Raw genomic sequence first — 22,528 nt, 5'->3', positions numbered from 1 at the left:
AAGAAGACGGTCTGTTGATGTGGTGGCAGGCCCTCGCCGCCTGTGTCAAGGCGTCAATCAGTCTGGGCCAGCCTGACAGGCAAGATTCGGTCTACCTCGTCGCAAGGATGGCCGCGTCGGACGCAAGTCATGCGATAACAATCTCCACCTCTCACACGGGCGATGGGATGGGTGTAGCACACTGACCAGCCCCGTCCTCCACCCCGGTTCCCCACTCCGCTCCTCGTCCTCCTACCCCCTCCCTCCTATCACCCCTGCCGCCTACCACCCCCTCCCCATTCTGCCCCTCTACCCCTCCGCCTCCTCGTGCCCACCTCCCGCCCCCGCGTATCCTCCACCCAGTTTATCACCCCCGAAGTGCCCCCCCACCTCATTTCCACATGTGCATCCGATGCTCTACGCCTTGTTGTCTACGCTTAGTCCGACTTGATCTTGAGGTCCGAGAGGTCGGCCTGCGAGCCGACGGCGATGGCGTGGGGCGACGCCTGCTCGAACGCGCTGGGGGTGTTAGTTACGGGGGGAGGGGGGGGCTTGTGGAGATGGAGGACGGAGAGGGCGAGCGGCATTCCAATCGGCCCGGCTCGACCCGTCGATCCCCCTCCATTCTCCAGCCTCACACTCGCGCTGCGCGCGAGCGTTCGGAAACTCACGAAGGATAACGCAGCCTCCACACCTTGGGCCGCTCGGCCTCCTGCACGAGAATCTTGTCGTCGGCCTGGGCGCGCGCGAGCTCGAGGTGCTTGTCGTTGCGCTTGGCCCAGTTGGCCGCGTCCTCCTTGGTTCCGGACGCAATCGCGCGGGTGATGAACGACGGGGCGTCGGCAGCCTCCTTCTCGGCGGCGTCGGGCGCGAGCGAGGGCGAGGCGGCGGCGGTGGGACGGGCGGGGAGGTAGGGCCAGAGGAGGACGGCGGCCGAGACGAGGAGCGCGCGGGTCGCCCACTTGGCGTCGAAGAAGGCTGGGGGGTCAGCGGCGGCGTGGGGGTCGGCGACGGCAGCAGGCAGGCGGGGAGACAGACGCGTGCTCCCTCCGCTCTGCTGCAGCTCGAGCTCGCGCACTCACTCTCCTCGGTGTTGGCGTGGGTCGAGCCGCCAGAGTGGCCCCCGCGGCGGGCGGCCGAGGTCGAGAAGCCGCGGGCGGCGCGCGCGGCGCGGAGTGCGGGTGTGCGGAGCATGCTGGTGGGTGCGGAGCGGGGTCGGCGTCGGAGTCGCGATGATGCACAAGTCAACAGCGAGCAAGCAGCCAGGCAGCGCCGAGCGTCGCCCAACCACGGCGGCGATATTGGACTTGTGGCGGGTGGTTCCGTGCGGGGGTATTTCCACGTGGCGTGTGCGTGGCTGCCACCTCCCCCGCGGCGTTCGAGGCAGTGCCGCCTCCGCATGAGCATGACGTCGGCATGCTGTGCGCCGAGCGCCTCAACAACGCAATCAACAACGCAGCACGCCGTGTGTCAGCCGCTCGCGGTCGGTAGCGGCGGCGGTATGCCGACGGCGTGGTGGGTGTCGTGGGGCGGGCTGAGCTCGTCGGACACGCGTGGTGCAGCGGGGTTGGGACGGCGGCCACCACCGTCCCTCCTCCTTGCTCCTCACCCCCTCCCCGCGGCGGTGCATGGGCTCGTCGCGGCCTGCTAGAGCCGCCTCGGGGGCGGTTTATGCTGTCCGATGGGCGTCAGTTGACATCGAACGATGGCGCGCTGGCGTGGCGCGCGTGCAACACGCTCGCGCGGCGTCGCGCAGCGCGCTGGATATAGTCGAGATGAGATGGATCTCGGGCAGCCCTCGCCGCGACGGACAGCACTCGCCGAGACATCGCCCCGACACGATGAGCACCAGTCGCCGGCCGAGCGCCAGCCCGTCAACCTCCAGCATCTCCTCCACCACGTCCCGCAAGCGCGCGCGCACGACGACGACCCCGCCGCGCGCGCGCTCGGCAAACGACGCGCGCACCCGCCCGCGTTCGGCCTCGGCCTCGGACACGACCCGCGTGCTCCTTGTCGGCGGGGAGAGCGCGACCGCGCGCTGCCTCACCCCGCTCCTCCTCCAGCGGGGGTGGCACGTCATCTCGGTGGTCGACGACGAGGCGGGCAAGGACGCGGTGCAGGCGCTGGCCAGTGTGAGTGCGGCTCTCTGCCGGCAGCTGACCCAAAGCCAGGGGGCAAGCTCAGCGCCGTGGTGCACCCGCTCGCCGCGGCGAGCTACACCTCCGCGCGCGCCGTCATCGGCGCCACCGCCCCGTCCTACGTCGTCTGGGCGGCGCAGAGCAGCCCCAGCACCGTCGAGGAGGTAGAGTACGCCGCGTTCGTGGCGTTCGCGCAGGCGGCCCTCGTGACGCCAGCCGTGAAGAAGTACCTCGCCCTCTCGTACCTCCACGTGCGGCGCCACCCGGCGCCGTGGTGGACTAGCGCCGACATCGACCTGGTCGAGCGGACGAGGGCGCTAGCGCCAGCGTACTACGACGCGCGGGCGCGCGCAGACGCGTACCTCGCCGCCATGGGCCTCGTCCGCCGGCGCGGGGGCGACCGCGGCTTCCAGGCGCTCTCTTTGCGCCCGAGCCTCGTGACGGACGGCCCTGGCACAGGCAGGGTCAACATGACGCGCGTTGGCGCGCGCGGCGCCGTGCCCCGCGCCGATGTCGCCGCCGTGGCTGTGCGCCTGCTCGCTAGGGACGATTCCTACGGGTATTTCGATGTCGAGGCCGGCGTGAGCGGGATGGACGACGAGATCGAGTACGCCGTCAACGAGTTCGACGCGAGCGAGGGCGAGTTTGACAGCGCCGACGCGCTGCTCGCCGAGCATGGGTGGGGTGCAGAGGAGCGGCGCACGAGGCGTGTGACGCCGCCGAGACGCAGCACGGGGTAGGTGGCAGCTTAGAGGATCGAATAGATGGCTCGGAGAGATCAGCAGGGCAAAGTTGTACATAGTAGTCGGAATGACACGAGATACCATCACGCACAACACACGCTACGTCTACGACAATGTCCCCTCTAAGCATAACCCGCGCGGGGTGGTGCCCCCCGCGCGGGGAATAAACAAGGCCCGGCGGCGGCGCGTGGCCGCCGCTCGGGGGGTCGCTGTTGGCGTACTTTTTGACCCCTCGTGTCTGGGGGTAGCAGGCAGAGGGGCTTCGAAAGCGCCGGCCGATCCGAGCCGCGTAGCGGCGAGGGAGGCTGTGGTGGGGATGGAGGAGGGGGAGGGAGCGGGGAGAGACGAGCTGTGAAGTCAGTAAAGCGCCCGCGTCAGCACATCGTCAGCAACACTGCCACAACACACTGCATACCGCAGCTACAGTCGTCTATCCCCTCTAAGCATAACTTGCGCGCAGTGGAAGGCTGCGCGCAAGGAATAAACGAGGCCCGGCGGCGGCTCTGGGCCGGCGCTCGGGGGTTTGCTGTTGGCAGCTTTTTGACCCCTCGTGTCTGGAGGAGCAGGCAGAGGGGCTTCGAAAGCGCCGGGGTCCGAGCCGAGCCGCGTGGCGGCGAGGAAGACTCGGTGGGGGATGGGAGGGGGAGGGACGGAACACGGGGCGGTGAGCACAAAGCCGTCAGTACTGTCAGTTCCACTCCGCTCGTCGGACAATGCTGCTTCATGCAAAACTGGGGCGTCAGCAGAGTTCGACCATCTCCCCATCCTCACACTCGCGCTGCGCGCTCGTGTTCGCCAACTCACCTACAACTACACCCTACGCGGCCTCCTCGCCCTGGTACCGCCAATCTTGATCCTGGTGCGGTCCTCGATACGGATGATCAGCGGCCTGATCTCGATGCCATCGGCGCCCGAGAGCGCAGAGTGCACCGCCTCGCGCCCGACACCCTCCATGCCGCGGTACGCGACCTGGATGAACATGCGGTCTGCGCGCTGCTCGCGGAGCGCGCGGGCGATGGCGTTGATCTTTGTGATCGTCTTGAGCGCGGCCTGGTGTGCGGCCTCGTAGCTCTGACGCGGGCCCTTGCGGAACACCTTGTCCGTGCCGCCCGAGATGGTGCCGAACATGGGGCCGAGGCCGTCGGCGAACGTGAGCAGCGTGTTGTTGCGCGTGCTCATGACGTGCAGCGTGTGCGTCGGCGCGCGGTCGGCGATTCCCGCAGCGTTGCGGTACAGGTCGTTCGGGAGCGGGTTCCAGCGCACGAGGTCGCCCTCCTTGATCTCGGCGGCAGGCAGCGTCAGGTCGCCGACTTCGCCCAGCTGCGACGTCGTGTTGCTCGCAACCTTCCTCGAGTCGGTGTTCTTGCGCTGGACCGGCGCCGTGAAGTCGAGGCCGACGCGCGACGACGTCGCAAACGACGACGCCTGCACCCACCGGCTGGGGCCGGCGACGGCACTACGCGCGAGCTGCGCAGGGAGGCGGAGTGATGCCATGTTGGGAGATGGGAAGAAGCGAGTGGGTTGATAAAGGGGCGAGAAAGTGTTGGGAGCGAGCGAGTTGAGTGGTCGACGCCGGATGGGTGCGGACTTTTTTTCAGACCTCACCCAGGGTTTGTGGCGGCGCGCGCGACCCAACCACCGCCGCGAGGCATCACTATGACACATAACATGGCTCTATACCTCGCCCATGCACTATCACTACGATACAGAGTCTCAGACAACACCACCCCATGCACCCAGCCCTGCAAACACGGTCCCAAGCGCGACAATCAGGCCCTGCGGTTGTCAGCGTTGCACATCCCCACCCAACGGCGCCACTCACCCCCCACGTGACCGCGCCGACACCGGCGCTGCCAACAATCTTCCACACCAGGCTCAGAGCAATGTGCAGCAGCGTAACCAGCACCCACACGAGCGGGAGGTACGGCGACGGAGTCGGGTTGGGCTCGGCCGGCTCCCAGTCCTTGCCGCCGCCCGCCAGCGACTGGTGCTTGTAAATTGGCTCGGAATCAAAGTAATACGCCGACAGGATCAGCGTCAGGCCGAGGTTGAGCAGCAGCGTGTCGAGGCGCCACAGAAGGTGGAGTGGGAACGGAATGTTGGGGAACGGAAGCCCGAATGCGTCTTCCAGTTCTGGCAAGTCAGCGCGGTCACGCCGCATCCACTCACCCTGCCTCGCGCGCATGCGCTCGAGCACCTCGACGCGGAGCGCAAGCTCGGCCTCGTCCTCGAGGTACGCCTCTTCCTCGGCGGCGACTAGCAGTGACTCTGTCTCCGGGACCGTTGCCAGGCCGTTGTGGCCGTTAATCTCGTCCGGCTCCTCCGTTAACGCCGCCTCCTCGTCCCATCGCTCGGGCTCGAGAAGGTCGCGGTAGAGCTCGAGCTGCTCCCAGCCCTGAACGATGCCCCACGCCGCCTCGGCAACACCCCAACCAAGACCGAGGTAGTAGGACGAGTGGAAGCCCGACGTGGGCGACGGGATAGTTAATGGGATCGACACGAGGCGAATCCCCTCGTGCAGAATGGCGTGGACGACGGTGGACAGCACAATGGTCCACGAGTTGGACAGGAGCAGCCACGACACGCCAACCCAGGTCGGCACGCGCAGTGACTGGACAGTGAACGATGCGAATAAGCCGACGAGGAAGGCCTTCCAGAATATAGGGTGGGGGTAGACCTGGCCGTGGCTGCGCTCGTCTGCCGATGGCGGCCTGAGTGGGTTAGATCAGTACGATACCCGCACCCACCATCCGTAGACGATAATGACCACCAGCAGGGCGAGAAACAGAATGGTGACAATTGGGACCAAGAGGTACAGTCTTGAGATGAAGCGCCATGTCACTGTCGTGGTCAGTCACCGGCGTCACTGTGCGTCCTTATCTCACCGTTGATAATGGGTGCCCCGTCCTCGATGAGGTCGTAGTCGTCGAGGTCGTCGACGTCGTCGCCGTCGTCACACTCTGCCTCGACTCCCATGTGCCCGTTTGCGCCCTCTGGGCTCACGCCGCGCACCTGGACCGCGGGCACTGTCGTTGTCGCTCCATAGCTGACGCGCAGTGGCCTCTTTGCGCGCCCTGTTGGTCCTGGTGTTGACGAGCGCCTGAATGCTGTGGGTGGGGATGCCGAGAGCGTTGCCGCTGTGATTACCGTGGCTGCGTGCGCCATGGTGTATGGGTAGGAGGGCGAGTGTGTGGGAGGAGAGAGTGTCGATGTCGAGTGTGTGGTGTGATTCTGGGATTCTGGTCGTGTCTCTCCACCGTCGCCTCTCGCTGCCGGCCGTCTTCCCTCGCTTGCCCTTGGCAGCCAACTTGCACCAACTTGCCGCCCACAGAGCCCCGCGGATCTCCAGGATGCATCCGGCGAGGAAAATACCTTTATATACGTACCTCACATATAAAAAACGCGCATCCCACGTGAGAGTCACGTTCTGTGATGCTCTTACATAATCCTTTTGAAAGCCGAAATCGGTCGAGTTTGACTGGATGCCCGGTTGTGTCTGTTACCCGGTCAAGGGACCGACGGGAGCAAATTTCAGCACCACTGGGTGATGAAACGGCCGCGGCAGCGGTGTCGTCGACATGGCGCGCGCCAGCGTGGTGGTGCTTGTCTTTCTCCCCACCCGACGACCCGACGCACCGAACTCCGCCGACACCACGCGCCCACTTCGACTTTCTTTTCCTCACCCGACAAGTATAAAAGGTATCACCACGACGGCCCCGCGCGCAGTGACCCCTCCTCTTCTTCACCGCGTCACTCCCCACTCACACGACACCCAGCACTGCGCGATCCCGAGCTAGATCACAGCTCGCGTACCATCCAACCCACAACCCCGAACACCGTCAACCCCCCCCCACCACCATTCCCGCCCCACCCAAAAGCAACATGGCCGACGTTGAAGCATCTGACATCGAGGCCGTCAAGGACACAAAGGGCCAGACCGACTCGGTCAAGTCGTTCATCTCGGGCGGCTTTGGCGGTACCTGCGCAGTGCTCGTCGGTCACCCCTTTGACCTGACAAAGACCCGTCTCCAGACGGCCGCCCCGGGTACCTACACCGGAGCGATCGACGTGGTCAAGAAGACGCTGGCGCGTGATGGTGTCAAGGGGTGAGTACAGTGTTGGATAAGCGGTGGGGCCGGGGGAAGGCGCCGGGGGAAGGCCGAGCGGGACTCGGGGCCGGAGGAGCATCCATCTTCTTGCCCGCCCAGCGAGCATAGGGGTGGGCGGGCGGGCTCAGCATCACTCTCGCAGCACTGCGAGTGGGGAAACTCATCTGCGAGCGGCTCGAGCGGCGGGGGCGGGGGTGGCTGGCGGGGAAACCTATCTCCGAGTGCAGCGAGTGGTTGTCGGCGTGGATGGGGGGTGGGCGCTGGAGCCTCCGTCTCCAAGCCGAGTCGTCTGACCGTGCCCAACGACGGCGGCGACGCAGCTCTTCGCCGACTCGCCAACACCGGACCGGTGGGGCGAGCTTGCAGTGCGCCAGCGCCGCCCAGCCGGTACCCCGCTAGCTGACACCACCGGCGGCCGCTCCGCCGACCCTGGGTGACCATCTCCCTGGCTCCGGCTACGGCTCCGACGGACTCCACACACGACCTCCGCGCGACCGAGCTGACCCCATAGTCTCTACCGTGGTATCACGCCCCCTCTTGTCGGTGTGACCCCCATCTTCGCCATCTCGTTCTGGGTGAGTTGACTCGCGGCTCGACAAGCTCGCCTCTGGCGCACACCGCCCATCTTGCGCTCGGCTAACCCGCGACCCAGGGCTACGACCTCGGCAAGAAGATTGTCTACTCTGCCACCCCCGGCCGCGAGTCGCCCGGCCTCTCGACCGCTGAGCTTGCCTTTGCTGGTTTCTTCTCGGCCGTCCCCGCCACCTTTGTCGCTGCCCCCGCTGAGCGTGTCAAGGTCCTCCTCCAGGTCCAGGGACAGGGCGGCAAGCCCGCCTACTCCGGCCCCGTCGACGTCGTGAGCAAGCTCTACAAGGAGGGCGGTCTCAAGTCGGTCTTCCGCGGCACTGGTGCTACCCTTGCCCGTGACGGTCCCGGTTCTGCTGTGTGAGTTGTGCGAAGCCAAGGGGATCGCTCGAGACGGGCTTGCGGTAGCTGGCATTCGCCCGAGCACTCGCCCAAGCGCTCGTCTGGCCAATCTCGATCACGAGCTAACGCCTCAGCTACTTCGTTACCTACGAGCGCGTCAAGGCTGCCCTCTCTGGCAAGCCCGTCGTCGACCCCGTCACTGGCGTTGAGGCTCCCCCTCCTCTCTCGCTCGGCGCCGTCATGCTCGCCGGTGGCTCTGCCGGTGTTGCCATGTGGGCTCTTGCCATTCCCCCTGACGTGAGTAGCTGCACGAGCGACACCCGGCTGACCCCTTCAGACCATCAAGTCGCGTCTCCAGTCTGCCCCCACGGGCACGTACTCTGGCTTCTTCGACTGCGCGCGCAAGCTCATTGCTGCCGATGGTATCGGTGCTCTCTGGAAGGGCTTTGGCCCTGCCATGGCCCGTGCTTTCCCCGCCAACGTGAGTAACAGGAGGGTGTCATAGAGCCAAGCTAACGATCCCAGGCTGCTACCTTTGTCGGTGTCGAGCTGTCGCTCAAGGCTATGAACTCGTTGTGGTAGATTATAGACGAAGACGGAAGTTGGGTTGTAGATCTCATGCATGGGCGTGCGTGCTCCACGAGGTCGGGCAGTCGGGGCTGCCGAGTTGGTTGTTGTCGTCTTGAGCTTATCAGCGATGCGAAGATCTACTGGGGAATGTTGTCAGCATTGTGACGGCAATCGACGGCTGCGGGGTTCAAATCGAGTGGGGTGGCCCACTCGGTTGGAGCGGCTCAAGTGACGTACGTAGTTCATCTCCGCGACAACCCGCTCGACCTCGACGTCGCCCATCCTCCGTCGACTCTCACAAACATGCTCCCGACGGACGTGTCCCCCAGGCGCAGAGTGCTGCAGGTGGCAGCGAGCGTCGTGTTCTGGTGCGCGTGTGCCTGCTGTCTTATCGCTGACGGCAAGCTTCCTCACAGTCGGCCTGGTGTTCGGCTACGCGGCGCTCAAGCCCGTGCTCCTCGCGTCGGGCGTGTACGCCGAGCTGTGTGAGCCCGACAAGCCGGGCTGCGCGGCGCAGGACACCAAGCTCAACTTTCTCTTCATCCTCGCCACGAGCACGGTCAACGTGGGTTGCTGGCGGAAGGAGGGGAGCTGACTGAATCCAGATGGCCTCGTTCCCCGTCGGCGTGTTCCTCGACTCTGTCGGGCCACAGGTGTCGACGCTGACGGGCGCCGTCGTGTTCGCCGCGGGGTGTGTCGTGTTCAGTTTGGGGCATGTCGGGAAATGTGAGTGGGTGGGTGGGGGTCTCGGTCGCGCCGGTGCATTCCTCCTCCTCATCCCCCTTCCTCCTCCCTTCCTCCTTCCTCCGCTCCTCCTCCCCCAACTGCTCCTTCCTTCCTTCCTTCCTTCCAACCTTCCTTCAACTACTAACTCACCACAGATGTCGACACTTACCTCTTGTATGTGGTGCTCGAACAATTGGTACTACCACTAACACCCCCAGGGGCTACTTTCTCCTCGCGCTCGGCGCGCCCGCCATATTCCTCGCCCAGTTCCACTGTGAGTTGCTGAATCGGCAAGAGTTCGTCGCAGCCACTCACCCCCAGTGTCCAACACATTCCCCGCGCGCTCCGGCCTCATCCTCGGCGCCATCACCGGCGCGTTCGACGCGTCGTCGTTCCCCCTCGTGTTCTACAAGGCGGCGTTCTTCGCGTTCGGCGAACGACCGAGCTTGTGCGTGCAGCTTGCATGTACATCCCGCGCGAGCTGACGCCCCAGGCGCACCTTCTTCTCACTGTACACCGCCATCCCGATCCTCCTGGTCGTCCAACAGCTCTCCTTCGGCCCGTGGGAGTCGTATGAGCGTCCAGGCGAAGTCGAGGCCGTCGAGGAAGCCACCGACGCGCTCATCTTCTCCTCGCCCTTCAACGGGCCGAGCACGCTCCCGCCGCAGCCGACGCGGCGGAGCATCAGCCCCGGGTCTCCATACTCGCCCGCGACAAGCCCCGACCGCAGCGCCAACGCCAACCGCCGCACGTCGGCCTGGTCCACCTGGAGCCGGGACGAGGAGGGCAACCCGACACACCGCCGTCGCCGGCCGTCGGTGACCGCGTACTCGCGCGTCGCGTACGACATCCCTGACAACGCCGATGAGAGCGAGCAGATCACGCGCCTGGAGCAGGGGTGCGAGATGCGCGACCCCGTCGTCGGCGTGCTGTTCGGCCAGAGCGCCGTCAGCCAGGTCTACTCGTCGTGGTTCTGGATCATGGAGTTCATGGTCGCGGTTCATATGTGAGTTGCGGAGTGTCCGTGACCCAGCTCACCCCAGGACGAGGATAAACTGGTACCTCGCAACAGTGCAGTCCCAGCTCACGTACTACACCAAGAACCCGGGCCTCGCGAGCACCCTCACAGACAGTGGGTTACGCCTGCCTTAGAAACAGCTAACCCGCCAGCGTTCACCATCCTCCTTCCTCTCGCCGGCATCGTAACCGTGCCCGCTGTCGGCTGGCTGCTCGACACGCGCAGAATCCGCGACGTAGCGCTCGTGATGCTGTCCTTCGGTGTGGGGTTCGGTGGTCTTGGCCTGGCGTCACACACCGTCCCCCAGCTCATCGGTATCGCACTGCTAGTGTGCTTCCGCCCACTGTTCTACACAGCGATCTCGTGCGTAGCTCGCCAGTATATTTCTCCACAGCTGACACCGCAGCGACTACGCGGCCAAGGTGTTCGGCTTCGAGACCTTTGGCACGGTGTACGGCTGGGCGATGACGCTGTCGGGCCTGCTCGGCCTCGTTCTCAGCCCGATGGACAAGTCGGTCAAGGAGGTGTTCCACGGCAGTTACACTGTATACAACGTACTCCTACTCGTGCTCGGCGTCATCTCGTCGGGTCTGCTCGCGTGGCGGACGAGCGTGGTGCCGACGCGCGGGGCGATTGCGCTTCCGCCGGATGTCGTGATCGAGGAGGTGGTAGAGGAGGAGGAGCCATAGGCGCGGCGCAGCATGCAATGTATCGATATCAAGTGGGGTGGCGTGGGGGAGATGGAACAGGAAACGGCATTGCCACGACTCAGGCTGGTGGTCGATGTGTTCCGACAACACGGTTCGGAAATGGCCGTCGGATGACGAGTTGCCGACTCGACCGAACCCCAACTTCATCTCGCGCGACCTTGTCGTCGCTCTCCACCAACTTACCATGCCGCTCCCGCGCAAGAACCCGACAAAGTCCTACTGGATCGAGCAGGCGCCCTCGCCGCTCAAGGACTTCCAGTCGGGCGCGCTGCCCGAGCGCACCGACGTGCTGATAATCGGCGCGGGCTACACGGCCGCGACGCTCGCGTACTGGCTGCGCGAGTTCTCGCCGCCCGGCCAAGCGCACGCCATCACCGTGCTGGACGCGCGCGACATCTGCGGCGGCGCGACAGGGCGGAACGGTGCGTCGGGCTTCGGGCGAGCTGACTCCAGGCGGGCAACTCAGGCCCATCTCGTATGACGGGTACGCGGCCTGGGCGGAGACGTACGGCCGCGCGGCGGCGCGCGCGCTCATCGAGCACGAGGTCGCGCACCTCGGCGCGTTTGAGGCCCTCGTACAAGCCGAGGGGATAGAGTGCGACCTGCACATCTCGCGCACGTGGAGCGCGTTCATGACCGACGCCGAGGCCGAGCAGGGCGTCGCGCAGCTCGAGGCCATGCTGCGCTCCGAGGGCGAGTGGGTGCGCCGCGTCGTCGGCGACGTCGTGGCCACGCGCGACCCGGCCGAGGCGGAGCGGCTTACGCGGGTCCGCGGCGCGCGGGGGGCGGTCGGCGTGCCGGGCGGGAGAATGTAAGTGGCGGACATGGCGGAGCTCGCTGACAGCCCAGCTGGCCATACAAGTTTGTGCACGCGCTCTTTGGCAAGCTCCTCGAGACCCCGGGCTTCGAGCTGCACGCGCATACGCCCGCCGTCGAGGTGCTGCCGTGCCGCAACTCGAACATGGAGTGGACTGTCGCCACGGCGCGGGGCGAAATCCGCGCCAAGGCGGTGGTCTACGCCAACAACCGGTGGGTCGAGCACCTCGCCCCCGAGTTCCGCGGCGTCATCAGCGCCGCACGTAACCAGATGGCCGCGATCCGGCTGGACGGGAGCGCGTGGGCCGGCGCCGGGGGGCAGGACGAGCAGGCCATGCAGTTCTGGGACAGCCTGCACAACGTACGTCTGCGGCGTGGAGGGAGCTGACACCAGAACTACTACGTCACGTTCCCGCAGTACAACACGCTCGTGATCGGCGGCGCGAAGCAGGTGCTCGTGCGGCGCACGACACGGCCCGACGGCACGCAGGCGGTCGACACGTCGCTCTGGCACGACAACGACGACGAGGACGCCAACGCGGAGGGAGCAGAGGGCTACTTCCGCGCCTGGCCCGCGAACGACCTCGAAGGGTGGGGCGGGCCGGCGCGCGCCGTGCTCGCCGGCACGGGGCCGGACGAGGCCAGCACTGGCGGGCTGTGGACGGGCGTCATGTCGCACTCGGTGGACGGCATGCCCTTCGTCGGCGCGCTCGACAGCCTGCGCGTCGCGAGCGGGCAGTACGTCGCCGCCGGGTGGCACGGGCACGGGATGCCGCGCATCCTGCTGAGCACGCACGCGCTCGCCCGCCAGGTGCTGCAAGGGCTCGGGGTGGGCCCGGGGGCTGGGCCGGAGTGGGCGCAGAGGCTGGGCATTCCGCCTCTGCCCGCCCAGTTTGAGGTCACGCCCGAGCGCCTGCGACGCGTGCTGGACGCGGCGGCGCGCAGAGAGGCGGACAAGGCAGAGGCCAAGGCCAAGCTGTGATAGACACTAGATGCAGGGTGTGACACTGCGCGCTTCAGTGTGGCTCCTTGCACGCCGCTCACTGCCGCTGTCGAGTGGCGCCAGTCCCGCTGTCCAGTCCGCACTACTGCATGCCCATACGCATACGCCACGGCACAACATCACCGCGCAGCACATGTGCGCACGCATGCTCGGCGGCTCGGCGGCTCGCGTCCAAGTCGCCGCAGGGACGGCGCGAGCCCAGCGGCGCGACCGCGACACAGCGCTCCAGGCACAGGCGTGGCTCACCTCACAACGTGCACCTTCCCCCGCTCACGAGCGGCACCGGTGTGTCGCAGGGGCACCGACGACACACTGCATGCTCACCCACGCCCCCCCCCTCCCCCCTCCGCCCACGCACGCATCGATCACCGCGTGCAGCACGCGCACATGCTCGGCGTCTCGGCGGCTCGCGCCGGTCGCCGCAAGGGACGGCGCACCTAACCGCGCGGTAAGCGGTCTGTGGCAATCAGGCATTTTCGTCGTCCTCGCCCCGGTTAACAAGCGACGGGGGCGGCGCGGCACGACACACGTCCAGCAGCGGGCGGGGCGGGGCCAGTATCTAGCAGCGATAGGCAGCAGCGCGCATGGGATAAGATAGCTCGCCGGTGGCTAAGATAAAGTTGACGCCTGTCGGTGATCTGCAGTCGTCGGCTTCGGCGCGCTTACCCCTACGCTGTTCCGACCCCCCTCATGCAACGGACTCGCCGTGCCGCGGCTTGCGACGAGCCGAGAGACCCGAGGTGCATGAGCTGCGGTGGTGACGCTGGATAAGATTGGCGTGGGGAGCGTGCCCGTCATCTGCGGCCCGCTGCCGTCGTCCTCGGCTCGTGTCCCGATGCCGCGCTGTAATCCCAGGCGCACGCGCCGCAGCGGACTCGCCGCGCCGCAGCATGCGACGAGCCGAGGAACCCGAGGTGCGCGACGAGGTGCACGAGCCGTGCGGTCGACGAAGCGAGGCGACGCCCTCGGAGTCGCCGTGTGGAGCCTCCGCCACCACCTCCCCTCCCGACCGCTGCCTATCTACCTCCCGACCCCGCGCTATCGCAATCCTCGACGTCATCTCCGCGCTATCGCAGCTGATACTCCGCGGTATCGCTATCGCGCGCCTCGGCAAACATACCCGGTTGCATCCCCAGCCATTCTACAACGCATGTTTATCCCCTCGCAGGCCAGCCCGCCTGCGCACACTGTTTACTCCGACTTGACGGTGCCCGAGTTGTCGGCGCATGTCCACGGGCCGTGGGTCGACTTGGTCGCGATCAGCTCCTTGATCGCGGCGTACAGGCCGCCAATGACAAAGAAGAGACCGCAGATGAAGATGAAAATGTTGAGCGCGGCCATCCACGTGTTGCGCGCGGCGCGCTCCTTGTAGCGCCAGTTGTCGTGCCACCAGATGAGCGGGAACACGAGCACGGTCGTCTGGGGCGTGAAGAGCGAGCCGATGAAGCCGACAATGCTGCCAAACGAGGGGATGGCAGATGCCAGGATGTAGGCAATGACCATGACCGTGGCCGTGGTCGAGAGCCACGTCACCCAGTGGCGGACGGTCGGGCGCGTCAGGTGGTCGGTGCCCTGGAGGAGGCGCAGGAAGACGTACTTGGCCGCCAGGTGCGAGTAGATGCAGAGGGTGACGAGGAGGCCGGGGAGCGCGATGCCGTAGCAGACACGCTTCATGAGCGGGCCGGCCGAGCCGAGCGCAGGCGACGAGACGTACTGCCCGCAGAAGTGGTAGACGATCGAGCCGATGATGATGTAGAGGGCGAGGCAGAGGGTCGTGCCGGCAATCATGACCTTCTGGTACTGGCGCGGGTCGCGCATCTCGGAGATGATGCCAAAGTAGGTAGGCGTGGCGGCGAACGCGAACAGGCAGTTGGTGATCGCGGTGATGCCAGTAATGGCGTCGGCCTTGGCAAACACCTTGAAGTCCTTGTCCCAGGGGCCGGTGGGGGGCGCGGCGCTGGGGCGGTCCTGGATGCCGACGGCGACGGTAACGGTGAGGACTGAGACGAGGATGGAGACGACGCCGATCCAGCCGAGCCACGAGATCTCACCCATGGTGCGGATCGAGCAGCACATCCAGCCGAGGACGGCGGCGACGGCGATGAAGACGGCCGTGCACGCCGCGTGGGCCGAGACGCCGTTGAGCGCCGTCGACACCGCGACGACCGCCGAGGCCGTAACGAAGATAAAATTAATCGTAAAAATGATGCCGAAGACCTCACGTCCTACGCGGCCGAAGAGGAGGCCGCCGATGTCGGCGTACGAGTAGATCTCGGGGTGACGCTCCTTGAAGGGGCCGATGAGGGAGCCCGTGTCTGGGGGTCAGCGGGGCTGTTCCGGCCGACTTACAGATCATGAGGAGCGCGATGAGGCAGAGAAGGATGATGCCGGGGACCAGGCCGATCATCTGGAAGACGAACGGGATGGCGAGGATGCCCAGGCCGAGGTTTGCCTTTGTGATGAGGATGAAGGCGCCCCAGGCCGACACGCCACGGTAGTTGGGTCCCTCCTCCGTAATGTCGCCAAACACGGCGTCGGTGGTCACGACGTCGACCTTGCCGCCGCTGTGCTCGACGTCTGCCGCGCCGTGTGCGTCGTGCTCGTACACATCGACGCTGTCCTTGTCCTTCTTGGTGGTCATGGTTGCTGGTGTTGGTGTTGACGAAGTAGAGTAATCGCTACCGGCAAAGTCGAGCAGGCGGCTTTGCTCGTCTGCTTCTCGACTCGTCTTCCTCTTGGCTTTTATCGGGCCACCGTCCCGATTGCCCGCGGCTGCGCGCCCGGGAACCCGGGCCATGCTGTGTCTTGGAGGCCCCACAGAGAGCTCGTCAGCAGCCAGTGATGCCCGCCGGGGCGATATGGCACCAGACGCGCGCATAGGTATCGGCGACGCCCACCAACCAGAACGGAGATTGCCAACGCCTCGTCCTCGTTTAGCTGCGCCTGTACGCCTGATAGGTGCGGCGTGAGGGCTCTTGAGTGGGTGTTGGAGCGCAGAGGAGTAAGTGGAGAACGAGATGGACCGAGTCGGCAACATCTCGGTCCGGCATTTTTTCGGTCCCTGATTTCATGGCCAAGACATTGTGTCCCTGGACGGAGACTCCGTCAGGTGGGTCAGACAGCCGTCAGTAACTCCTGCGTTGCTCCTGCTCTGGCGCTGCGTACACCCGCGGCATGCAAGCAAGAGCGGATATGGTCCGACGCAGCGGACGGGCGGCTGTCGCGAGGCTCTGTGGGCGGGTAGATTTATTTGTCTTGATGCTGCATACCTCCTTGCGCGGACGACATTCGGACCACACACACACTTCCCCACTCCGACGCGGCGGCTGTAACGATGGTGGCTGGGGCAAGCGATATCATGTGCTCTTTTTTGCCGCGCTCAATCGAGCGGCGGCCAGGGCGGGGTCTGGGCCTGCTGGGCTTGGCAAGTGTGAGTACGAAGGCTCCCCCCGCCAAGGTTCGTTGGTGCCGAGCCAGCCGGACCAACTCCGAATGCCCTGAGGCCTGGGGTGGGGTGGCGCCAGAGTCCAGCGCAAGAAGTGGCGTTGTTGCTTTCTTCGACTGAGAGACATTGGGCAACAGAAGAAAGAGATACGCGATGCCGGACTTGCAGCGCTTGGCGCCCCGGGAGCAGCATAGCCGTGGGCTGGGGATGCTGGCCCGCGCCCAATGACTGGCCGTGTGGCGAACTGGGGTAGCTGCTGGAGGCGATGTGGCGGTGTGGGGACCGGACCGGGGTGAGGAGATTGCCCGTCGATGACGAGCTGGGCTCGACAAGCGCTGATAGATGGTCTCGTATCGCTGTGTTGGGGTCGACGTCGGTTGTTCGTAGATTAGCGAACGATAGGTGGTGCTGCGGCAAGTCGCGGGCGGGCGTGCCGGGCGGCAATGGACCTGTGTCAGTTGAGCTTTCCAATCGCCGATGGATACCCGGCGCTGACGTTGGCACTGCCTCGCTGCACACACCCCAATGCATTCGACAACGATGTCCCGATTCTACCCAACCGCCATTGTGGCGCGATACAAGCCCCCAATCCCAACCCTCACCGCCGCCACAACACCATTTCTGGCGTCCACCCAGCCCCAGCTGCCCAGAGTTCCACGTCACTCCACCGACCCCGAGTTATCCGCGCACGTCCACGGGCGGGTGCTCGCCGGCGAGTCGATGAGTCCCACGACGGCTCCGTACGTGCCCGCGACGACCATGAAGATGGACAGGACAAAGATGGTCAAGTTGACGGCAGCCATGACGATGCTGCGATCGCCCGAGGCCTTGCCGCGCCAGTTGTCGTGCCACCACATGATGGGGAAGAAGGAGATGGTGCCCTGGGGAGAGAAGAGGGCGCCCATGAAGCTGATGATGGCACCGAACGAAGGGATGGCCGAGGCGAGCACATACGCCGTGCACGAGACGCCGAGTGTGCAGCCCAGCCACGTCGCCCAGTGGCGGAACGTGCCCTTTGTCAGGTGCTCTGTGCCGTGGAGGAGGCGGACGAAGATGAGCTTGGCGGAGAGCTGGGTGTGAGCGGGGCCAAAAGAGCCAACTTACATGAGAGTAGATGCACAGAGACGCGAGCAGACCCGGCAGCGCGAGCCCGTAGCACACCTTCTTCATGAGGACGCCGGCGGACCCGAGCGCCGGGCTCGACACGTACTGCCCGCAGAAGTGGTAAACAATCGTCCCGAGGACGAGGTACATGACGGTGGTGAGGGTCATGCTGGCGAGCATGACGCGCTGGTACTTGCGCGGCTCGCGCATCTCGCAAATGATGCCAAAGTACGTCGGCGTCGCGGCGTAGGCGAAGAGCACGGCGGAGACCATGGTCATGGCTGTCGCGAAGGACGGGTGCGCGAAGATCTTGATGTCCTTGTCCCAGGGCCCGGTCTGGGGCGCGAGCGCGGGCCGGTCCTGAATACCGACGCAGACGACCATGGTGAGCACGGCCGCGGCGATGGATATGAGGCCCGCCCAGCCCAGCCACTGGATGTTGCCGAGCGTGCGGATCGAGGACAGGAAGAAGCCGGCGACGGCGGCGACGGCGATGAAAATCGCCGTGCAGGCCCCGTGCATCGACAGCGCGTTGAGCGCCGTCGACACGCTCACGATCGCGCCCGCGCACACAAACGTCATGCCGACGACAAAGTTGAAGGTGAAGTACTCGCGCAGCCAGCGCCCGCCGACGATGAACCCGGCGTCAGAGTACGAGTACATCTCTGGGTGGTTGAGTTTGAAGGGGCCGATGATGGAGGCCGTGTCTGGGGCGTGAGCTCAGTGTGGCGGTCTGCTGGACGCACAGGCAACAATGACGGCCATGACGATGAGGAGGAGCACGCCGCCGACCAGCCCAATGGTCATGAACACGAACGGGATGCCGAGCACCCCGAGGCCGATGTTGGCCTTGGTCATGAGGATGAAGGCGCCCATGGACCCGAGCTGGGGTCAGCTGAACGGCGGGAGCGAGCACTCACGCCCTTGAAGTTGGGGCTGTCGTCGTCGAGCTCGCCGAAGACGGCGTCGTAGGTCACGCCGGGGCGCTTGCCCTCGTCGCCGCCGATCTCGCCCACCTCGACAGTGTACGCGTCCTTCTCGGGGGTGATCTCGTCGTGCTTGCTGCCCATTGCGCTGGTTGTGGTTGGACGATGGGCCTCCCCCTGGGCCTTTTATGGAGCTCGCGGCGACCCGCGGCCCCGGATATGATGGACTTGCTACCCCGCAGCAGCAGAGGCACTGGCCGCAGCAATCACTATCTCTGATAGCCCTCGGCGTGATTCGAGTTGTGCGCGCCACCTCGGCCGGATTGGTAAAGTGATAATCTCGGTGGTCGGTCGTAAGCCCGGGTGTAGCGGGCAGAATTTTCTTTGGCGGTCGCGTGAGAGTGGCGATTGTGCGCCAAGTAACGAGGTTGACGAGGCAGATTGGGCAGATTGGCGGGCGGCTGCCACACCCGCCACGAGCAAAGTCCAGACAATGCTGCATGCTCAGCCATCGTGGCGGAGGCGATTCGTTGGTGCAGTGCAGGGGCCACTCCGCCTGGGCGCCAGTGGCAGTCACCACCTCAGCGGCCGTCGCCCCGCTCCGCCTCGACCTCCTCGCTACAGTTGGGTATACTCCCAGCTAGCGAGGCGCCCACGCCCGCAATGTGCACTCCGGCATGCTTCGGTATGCTTCGCCAGGCGTTCGCACATAGGAATCCCGTAGAGATAGGCGAGGTTGAGCGGCGGCCGCGCGGCGTTGCCCGTTGATAGCGAAGAGCGAGGCAACGTATCGCGTCGTGTTGGGCCTGGAGTCGTCGTGGGGCACCGTTGCGTTGCGCGCTTGTATCTGCCCGAGCGGTCTAGGTGGCTGCTGTAATGGCCATGGTCTGACTGGCGGGAGATATGCAGTTGCATGGGTGTGGTTGCGCAGTTGCATAGTTGTGCAGTTGCACCGTTGTGCCACTGTTCATGAGGGAGCGAGCGGCCCAAAACCCAACGGGGTTTCTACCCCGGGGCGGGTGGCTCAGTCGGTAGTTGAAAGCTACGATTGTTCAACCAGGTCCGGGGCCACAGATAGAACGGCGGTTCGAGCCTGACTGTGGCCTGGCACCCAAGAGGGGGTCGAGAGGCTGGAGGCGAGCTCTTTTGTCTTTTTGCTCTGAGACATGTCTTTGAGACAAACGTGACATCATGTCGTCACGCTGCAACAACGTCGGCGGCTACCCTCGCGCCGTGTACACACTAAAGATGCACACGGCGATGCAGACCCGACTCGCGCACCGAGGGGAATTGCCCACAACCCAATCCATGCAAGTCTAGTGTTGAGATCTAGAGTACAACGCGGTCACATTCCTGCTGCTCCCCCTCCCCTCCCACCCCCTATGCGCTCGCCTCGCACTCCGCGACCAGGCTGGGCCGCTCAGCACCCCGCTCCTCCATAGCCTTGACGACCTCGTCGCCCAGCACCGTGCCCTCCTTCTTGAAGCCCTGGCGGATGCCCTCCCAGTCGCCGTCGACCTCGTCCTGCGAGAACTTGAACCGGCCCTCGATCTTGGTAATCTCAATCTCGAGCCCGATGATCGCCTTGCGCAGGCGCGCGTTGTAGCTCTCGGGCGCCTCGTCGACGGTCCAAGGCTTGCCGGGGAGCGTCGCCTCCTGCTGGCGCGTGAGCGCGTCGACCTGCTGCGTGAGGAAGGCGTCGGCCTCGGTGCCGGTGGTGTAGGCCCTGACGCGTCCGTAGACCTGGGCGGCGCCAAAGACCCACGTCGGGGTGACCTTGCCGTTCTCCTTCTTGGTGGCGGTCATGAGGCGGGGCGAGACGTACGCGTTGTGCGGCGACGTGAAGAGGACGAGCGCGTCGTCCTTGAGCTCGTAGACTGGCGTCTCGGCCGCGCGCGCGGCCTCGCAAATGACCCGCGCCTGGGGGTTCGCGCGCGCCATGTGCCCGCGCAGCACGCCAAACTCGCCCTCGTCGGCGTAGAGCACCCACGGGATGTGCGTCGTCTGCAGCGTGTCGATGCTCGGGTGCGGGATGGCCGTCGTGAACTGCCCCAGCGGCCAGGCGCGCACAAAGTCGTGCAGCTTGGCGACGTCGAGCTCGGCGTGGACTGGGCGGATGTACATGGCGCGGGGGGAGAAGTTGGTGGTGGGGGGGCGTAGAGTGGGAGTCGAGTGAGTCGAGTGGAGAGTGAGTTGGGCCGCTCGAGCCAGCTTTGAAGGAGCGAAGAGATTGTGGTCAGCGTCAAGTCGAACTCGCCCGTCGCATCTCGCCGAGTCGTCTCTGTGCAATCCGTCCTCGCTGACTCGCCCAACGTCAACAAATGGCCAAGCATGCCAGCCAGCATCGGGATCCGGCCTGACTCTTTGCCGCGGGCCTGCTGCTTGCCGCGCTTATACGCCGGCCCCACCGACTTGCTTTGCGAAATACACCTCGCTATCTCTGGCCCTGGCGGGTCAAGTTGGCAATTTTGCGTGGCACGCGGCTCCTCTGCACTGACAACCTGACCTGACCTGACGGCCGAGGCGGCAGCGAGGTGCTCGCCTTGGCACTCGTCCCAGCCGAGAGCATTCGGCCCGGCCACAGCCGTCGGCCATATAATGCTGCCTGCAGCTCCTGTCCACCATGCAGCCCCACCCACCATGACCATCAGCAACGACCCCGCCGCCTCGCCCCGCACCCTCTTCATCAACGCCGCGCTCGTCGGCAAGCCGGCGGGGCGGTACGCCGTGCTCGTTGACGGCGGCGTCATCGTCAACATCTCAGCCACGAGCGTCGTCGACGTGCCGGAGGGCACGGCCGTCGTCGACTTGGGCCGCGCCGACGGGTCGCAGCAGTGGCTCAGCCCGGGCCTCATCGACTGGCACACGCACTTTACGATGAACACGCTGGCCACGCGCCGCCTCGACCTCTCCAAGGCGAAATCCGCCGCCGCTGTCCTCTCCGCCGTCGCCGCGCACATCGACGACCCGGCCTACGACGAGGGGGGCCGCTTCGTCGCGAGGGACCTGCGCAACGGCGAGTGGCCCGACGCCGAGCAGCTCACCCGCGCCGCGCTCGACGCCATCTCGGCCACAAAGCCCATCGTCCTCGTCTTCAACGGGTACCACTCTATCCAGACCAACACGGCCGGCCTCAAGCTCTCAGGCAGGGACACGGACGGCGAGCACGCGGGCCACGACGGCTTCCTCCTCGAGGCTGACGCGTTCGGCTTCCTCGTCCACCTGCAGGACACGGCCGACGCCGCCGTGCTCGACCGCTGGGTCATCGGCGAGGCTGAGCGCGCGGCCAGCCTCGGCGTGACCGAGGTCGTTGATCTCGAGTTTGCGCAGTCCATCGAGTCGTGGGAGCGCCGCACGGAGAAGGGCTTCCGCTCCCTCCGCGTCCACATCGGCTTCTACCCCCACCACCTGGACGACGCGCTCGCCCGCGGCCTGCGCACGGGCGACGTCATCCCGCACACGAACGGCCTCGTCACCGCCGGCCCGTTCAAGCTCATCACCGACGGCTCGCTCGGCTCGCAGACAGCCTACTGCTGCGACCACTACCCCGGGAACCCGAGCAACCGGGGCATCCTAGCGTTCCAGGGCGACGAGATTGACACGCTCTGCCTGCGCGCGACGACGAACGGGCTCCGGCTGGCCGTCCACGCGATCGGAGACGACGCGCTCCGCCTCGTGCTCGACAAGCTCGAGGCGCACTCGGCGAAGGGGGACCACCCGCTGCGCGGGAGCACGATCGAGCACGCCCAGCTCGTGCACCTCGACGACCTGCCGCGCTTCCACAAGCTCGGGCTCATTGCCAGCATCCAGCCCCGCCACCTCGTCGACGACCGCGAGCTGTGCCACAAGTTCTGGCCCGGGCGCGAGCCCCGCGCGTACGCTTTCAAGGCGATCGTCGACGCCGGTATCCCGATCAAGCTCGGCTCAGACTGCCCCGTCGCACAGCTCGACCCGTGGGAGGCGCTCGCGTGCGCCATTACCCGCGCTGGGCCGGGCGAGGAGGCTTTCGTAAAGGAGCAGATCATCGACCTCGACACGGCGTACGCGGCCAGCACGCACAACGGCAAGCTCCACATCGCCGAGGGCGAGCGCGCAGACCTCGTCATCCTCGGCTCCAACCCCCTCGAGCAGGACGCGGCCGGCCTCCGCGCAATGGTCGTCGAGGGCACCCTGCTTGGCGGCAACTGGACATACCGCCGCGGTGCCAAGGCGTAAAGGGAGGGTTAGCAGGGTTCAGAGTAGTACAATCATGGCATGTAGCAGTTAGAGTCAGAGTGAGGGTTCCGAGGCGAGCGACTTGGGTGTGTGTAAAGG

At 65.7% G+C, this 22,528-nt stretch overlaps 11 protein-coding genes across 11 annotated transcripts; 5 read left to right on the top strand and 6 right to left on the bottom strand.

The window, feature by feature from the left end:
- Positions 1 to 416: 416 nt before the first annotated feature.
- Positions 417 to 1,173, bottom strand: Q8F55_005918 (uncharacterized protein; the record flags this gene model as incomplete). The annotated part of the gene is made up of 3 exons (XM_069354396.1): positions 417 to 498; positions 651 to 957; positions 1,062 to 1,173. The coding sequence occupies 3 exons, from the start codon at positions 1,171 to 1,173 to the stop codon at positions 417 to 419; spliced, it is 501 nt and encodes a 166-aa protein (XP_069209038.1).
- A 647-nt stretch (positions 1,174 to 1,820) lies between these two features.
- Positions 1,821 to 2,857, top strand: Q8F55_005917 (uncharacterized protein; the record flags this gene model as incomplete). Its single annotated transcript, XM_069354395.1, has 2 exons — positions 1,821 to 2,111; positions 2,147 to 2,857. The coding sequence occupies 2 exons, from the start codon at positions 1,821 to 1,823 to the stop codon at positions 2,855 to 2,857; spliced, it is 1,002 nt and encodes a 333-aa protein (XP_069209037.1).
- A 724-nt stretch (positions 2,858 to 3,581) lies between these two features.
- Positions 3,582 to 4,354, bottom strand: Q8F55_005916 (uncharacterized protein; the record flags this gene model as incomplete). The annotated part of the gene is made up of 3 exons (XM_069354394.1): positions 3,582 to 3,591; positions 3,665 to 3,695; positions 3,736 to 4,354. 3 exons carry the CDS (start codon positions 4,352 to 4,354, stop codon positions 3,582 to 3,584), a joined length of 660 nt encoding a protein of 219 aa, XP_069209036.1.
- Positions 4,355 to 4,573: 219 nt separating this feature from the next.
- Positions 4,574 to 6,025, bottom strand: Q8F55_005915 (uncharacterized protein; the record flags this gene model as incomplete). Its single annotated transcript, XM_069354393.1, has 5 exons — positions 4,574 to 4,636; positions 4,683 to 4,993; positions 5,030 to 5,571; positions 5,608 to 5,701; positions 5,746 to 6,025. The coding sequence occupies 5 exons, from the start codon at positions 6,023 to 6,025 to the stop codon at positions 4,574 to 4,576; spliced, it is 1,290 nt and encodes a 429-aa protein (XP_069209035.1).
- Positions 6,026 to 6,742: 717 nt separating this feature from the next.
- CRC1 (carnitine transporter) lies at positions 6,743 to 8,478 on the top strand (the record flags this gene model as incomplete). Its single annotated transcript, XM_069354392.1, has 6 exons — positions 6,743 to 6,966; positions 7,481 to 7,544; positions 7,622 to 7,914; positions 8,031 to 8,193; positions 8,234 to 8,377; positions 8,422 to 8,478. 6 exons carry the CDS (start codon positions 6,743 to 6,745, stop codon positions 8,476 to 8,478), a joined length of 945 nt encoding a protein of 314 aa, XP_069209034.1.
- A 291-nt stretch (positions 8,479 to 8,769) lies between these two features.
- Q8F55_005913 (uncharacterized protein) lies at positions 8,770 to 10,899 on the top strand (the record flags this gene model as incomplete). The annotated part of the gene is made up of 10 exons (XM_069354391.1): positions 8,770 to 8,834; positions 8,872 to 9,031; positions 9,072 to 9,192; positions 9,348 to 9,366; positions 9,411 to 9,466; positions 9,514 to 9,640; positions 9,686 to 10,198; positions 10,236 to 10,324; positions 10,363 to 10,573; positions 10,617 to 10,899. The coding sequence occupies 10 exons, from the start codon at positions 8,770 to 8,772 to the stop codon at positions 10,897 to 10,899; spliced, it is 1,644 nt and encodes a 547-aa protein (XP_069209033.1).
- A 205-nt stretch (positions 10,900 to 11,104) lies between these two features.
- Q8F55_005912 (uncharacterized protein) lies at positions 11,105 to 12,718 on the top strand (the record flags this gene model as incomplete). Its single annotated transcript, XM_069354390.1, has 4 exons — positions 11,105 to 11,342; positions 11,374 to 11,731; positions 11,770 to 12,097; positions 12,131 to 12,718. The coding sequence occupies 4 exons, from the start codon at positions 11,105 to 11,107 to the stop codon at positions 12,716 to 12,718; spliced, it is 1,512 nt and encodes a 503-aa protein (XP_069209032.1).
- A 1,212-nt stretch (positions 12,719 to 13,930) lies between these two features.
- Q8F55_005911 (uncharacterized protein) lies at positions 13,931 to 15,536 on the bottom strand (the record flags this gene model as incomplete). Its single annotated transcript, XM_069354389.1, has 2 exons — positions 13,931 to 15,054; positions 15,089 to 15,536. 2 exons carry the CDS (start codon positions 15,534 to 15,536, stop codon positions 13,931 to 13,933), a joined length of 1,572 nt encoding a protein of 523 aa, XP_069209031.1.
- Positions 15,537 to 16,843: 1,307 nt separating this feature from the next.
- Q8F55_005910 (uncharacterized protein) lies at positions 16,844 to 18,358 on the bottom strand (the record flags this gene model as incomplete). The annotated part of the gene is made up of 4 exons (XM_069354388.1): positions 16,844 to 17,254; positions 17,289 to 17,995; positions 18,035 to 18,173; positions 18,209 to 18,358. The coding sequence occupies 4 exons, from the start codon at positions 18,356 to 18,358 to the stop codon at positions 16,844 to 16,846; spliced, it is 1,407 nt and encodes a 468-aa protein (XP_069209030.1).
- Positions 18,359 to 19,594: 1,236 nt separating this feature from the next.
- On the bottom strand, positions 19,595 to 20,338 carry Q8F55_005909 (uncharacterized protein; the record flags this gene model as incomplete). The annotated part of the gene is made up of 1 exon (XM_069354387.1): positions 19,595 to 20,338. The coding sequence occupies one exon, from the start codon at positions 20,336 to 20,338 to the stop codon at positions 19,595 to 19,597; it is 744 nt and encodes a 247-aa protein (XP_069209029.1).
- Positions 20,339 to 20,854: 516 nt separating this feature from the next.
- On the top strand, positions 20,855 to 22,429 carry Q8F55_005908 (uncharacterized protein; the record flags this gene model as incomplete). The annotated part of the gene is made up of 1 exon (XM_069354386.1): positions 20,855 to 22,429. The coding sequence occupies one exon, from the start codon at positions 20,855 to 20,857 to the stop codon at positions 22,427 to 22,429; it is 1,575 nt and encodes a 524-aa protein (XP_069209028.1).
- Positions 22,430 to 22,528: the final 99 nt, after the last annotated feature.

The sequence above is a fragment of the Vanrija albida genome, assembly GCF_041260175.1.
Source record: "Vanrija albida strain AlHP1 chromosome Unknown contig_4, whole genome shotgun sequence".
NCBI lineage: Eukaryota > Fungi > Basidiomycota > Tremellomycetes > Trichosporonales > Trichosporonaceae > Vanrija > Vanrija albida.
This window is presented reverse-complemented; position numbering and strand designations above follow the sequence as displayed.